Raw genomic sequence first — 3,298 nt, 5'->3', positions numbered from 1 at the left:
TTGGTGGCACGAAGATATGAATTACCGTATTGTAATTAGGCTGTAAATGATCCCAATTAAGGGGATGATTTAACGAGAATTAGGATAATATTTAAATTGAAATCCAAGTTCGTCTAACTTATGATAGATGCCACTGGAAGAGGAGGAGAAATGCCAGCAACCACTGCCCAGCCGAGGTAGTTAGCAGCCCCCAGAGATTGTTGGTGACCTCGGCTGAGTGGTGGTAGCAGGTGAAAGTTTCTCATTGTCCCAAAATTGTGCCCTCGTCCTCTCGTCAGAGGAGGAGGGGGGAAAGAAAGGAGACGGGAGGAGTGGTGGCTCAAAGACCAGCCATCACTCCTCTCAATCAAGGTCACTGATTTGATAAATACCTTAGGTTGCGCTTGGTTTCATAGTAGGATTTTAAAATCAGATTTTGATTTTGATTTTGAGTGGAATAAATGGGGCCCACCTTTTGACTTTGTATGAATTATGTTGTTTTGTTGTGGAAAAAAGTGGTATAAATGGGGTCCACTCTTTGACTTTGTATGAATTATTTTGTTTTGTAGTGGGTAGAGTTAAGTTAGAATTGTGATTCTAAAATTATATCCACAATCCAAACAAGCCCTTAAAATCGATGATTCATCTATTTGGACTTGTCCTCGTTGCCGAATATATGTTCAATTGAGACCGGGACGGGGGAGGAACTCAAAGGATAATATCACAAGAACCAGAGGTTACATGCACTTCAAAGAAACGCAAGTTGAAGCATAATATATAGGCCCGTGAAATTCGCATTTCGATTAAGAAGTCTCATAGCAAATGTAAATCGCACAGAACACATCCAAGTTCTTGTTCGATATGAGCATTACTGGGGATGGTTGGAGGCTGAGCCTTGTCGAGATTAAGAACAATGTGGTGGGTTTGTTTGGGCTTGTACTTTGGGCTGAGCTGGAACCCAATCTTACATGGCTCTAAGTACGTCGTGATCGAGAGCAAGCTAACTACAGCTCAAGCTTCCATATAAATGTATTGGCACAACTGCGCTTTCAGTTCGATCATTAGCTCAAGCTCAGATATTTACCACCAAGCCGAGATCAAGCTCGCTATATTCGGCTCACCCGGCTCAAGATCAGCCTGCATCCCTCGAGCAACAATGAGAATAAAAACACAAAGATATCTTAAAATGCATGTATCAGTCCGTACATAGCTGGTTTTCAAGGACAACAGTACATTTTAATATCTTATGCATCAATATGACAACTAGTTTTCACGACTTACAAGGGCAAACGCAGAAGTACATAAATATGAAGCAAGGTGATCTCGAGCTTCAAGTTATGTATACATAAACATATTATCGATCGGCGTGTTCAGGCTGAGACGAGATGAGCACCGATATCTTGAGTCATCTTAACCGCCGCAGTGAGATAGTTGCTCGGCTCTGCAATGTCCTCGCTCAGCTTTTCATATTCGATTGTCCATTTCACCACGCTACCGATCCCAAGAGCCTTTGGGGTTGCCTGAACATTGGCCTTTATGCTCTTGAACTCTGTGAAGACATCTCCCTCGAGCAAGTTGAAGGTGACCGCCCTACTCGCGTCGTCTAATTCTACCTTCTCCTTGGTTGTCAGAGCTTTCCCATCTTTTCTCCCCCATCCCATTAATCGCAAAAAGAAATAGTAAGCGCATAGCACCTTATGCGAAGACTTATAAGAACATACAAAGAATTATACATCTTATGAGCATGTTGTGATTATTGAAAAGGCAAATAGTGAGATTTAACAACAATATATGCTTTTTTCTCGTCCTAGGAATAATTAATCATCAATAGCCATGGCAGTCGTTTTCTATGATAATAATTATTTAAAAAAATATGATAACTATCTCTTATGCATTATGACCTTAAATAATTATTTCTATACTATTTATTTCAAAAGTATGATAACTACTGCCTTCTTATTGTAGCCTGAAATTATTCTGCCATTAACATAAGATACATACTTAGAGTTTTACCCGAGCAGTGAATTTTACAAAATTTTCATCGCGCCTCATGACATGATCAGCCTGCATCCCAACTACATGTCTCTGAATACTAAGTTTGCATTGCTATTAAATAAAATTTGTAAATAGATATTGCATTAGTAAATTTATAAAATTTTAAAAAAATGTGGGTAAAATTAAAAAAAAATAAAGAAAAAGAAAAAGTTATGACTTGAGGGAGAGAAAGTAGCAGCGGAGAGAGAAATAGATGGGAGGTTGAAGGGAAATGTGGAACACGTGTCAATCAAGGAATATGAGAGAGAGAAAAAAACGTTTACTTAAAATTTGAATGATTTTACCATTTTATCTATGTATTTATTGTACTTTATTTTTTCTAGCCAATATAATAAAATATATTGAGGAGAATATGGTAAAATTATGCAAAGTTGCTTGGGGACACCAAGTTGTTGTTTTGTGTAGTAGAAGTATAGATGATCCCTAATCTTCTGCTCTGTTTTTTTGGTAGGTAACGTATTTCTTTTCTCGAAGGGGTCTGCATATCGGTATTGGGAGAACAATCAAACTTCGGGTGGGTATATCTTGACTGGTATGGTTATTAATTATATCATGATGACCATTAGGAACACAATAGAATCGAAGTTGATCATATGGATGTGTATACATACCTAGGGTGTAGTTCCACTGCCTGACAGCACCGGAGGAGGTCCAGTCACCTTCGTGGAGCTCGACCTTTTGAACAACATCTGAGCATATGTTCGGGAGTTGGTGAATTTGTGTCTTGAAGAGGTTGTAGAAGACATCAGCAGTTGCTACTATCTCCACTTCTTCCTCCAACTTGCCAGTTAAAGCCATCTTATTGCTATGCTCGATTATCAATTGTGGCTAATTAGTTGACTAATTTCAGACCGACGAGGGAGAATATTTATAGGGAGAAAATGCTCCACTATTTGCCCTTCTTTATAGAAGAATTAAAATATAAGCAATTTCCACTGAAAAGGATATAAGATAATGCATAAATTATTCAGGTACATCATATAGATGGTGATATTCCTTTGGCAGCTAGCAAATGACATGATTCACGTGCTTGTTAACTTCTCCAATTGCCAATAAGTACGAGGAAAGGTGCCCAACCTTTTGGACAACATCGGAGCATATGTTCAAGAATTGGTAAATTTGTGTCTTGAAGAGGTTGTAGAAGACATCAGCAGTTGCTACTATCTCCACTTCTTCCTCCAATTTGCCAGTTAAAGCCATCTTATTGCTATGCTCGAAAAATAAACTTATCTGATCAATTGTGGCTAATTGGTTGACTAATTTC

General features: G+C 38.5%; 1 protein-coding gene across 1 annotated transcript; it reads right to left on the bottom strand.

Moving 5' to 3' along the window:
- Window positions 1–1,138: 1,138 nt before the first annotated feature.
- LOC116194562 (MLP-like protein 34) lies at window positions 1,139–2,912 on the bottom strand. The gene is made up of 2 exons (XM_031523412.1): window positions 2,646–2,912; window positions 1,139–1,621 (listed from the first exon to the last, which is right to left on the bottom strand). The coding sequence occupies exons 1-2, from the start codon at window positions 2,830–2,832 to the stop codon at window positions 1,350–1,352; spliced, it is 459 nt and encodes a 152-aa protein (XP_031379272.1). The 5' UTR covers window positions 2,833–2,912; the 3' UTR covers window positions 1,139–1,349.
- Between the last annotated feature and the right edge of the window lie 386 nt (window positions 2,913–3,298).

Source organism: Punica granatum, chromosome 2, assembly GCF_007655135.1.
Source record: "Punica granatum isolate Tunisia-2019 chromosome 2, ASM765513v2, whole genome shotgun sequence".
Taxonomy (NCBI): Eukaryota; Viridiplantae; Streptophyta; class Magnoliopsida; order Myrtales; family Lythraceae; genus Punica; species Punica granatum.
The sequence above is the reverse complement of the archived record's forward strand: the minus strand, read 5'-3'. Positions and strand labels throughout refer to the sequence as shown.

Bases quoted from the DNA above. Each gene is read 5' to 3' on its own strand.
- LOC116194562 (XM_031523412.1), bottom strand. From the start codon at position 2,832: ATGGCTTTAACTGGCAAGTTGGAGGAAGAAGTGGAGATAGTAGCAACT. The intron at 1,622-2,645 runs GTATGTATACAC...GGGGGAGAAAAG, and splicing joins GCAGTGGAACTACACCCTAG to ATGGGAAAGCTCTGACAACC.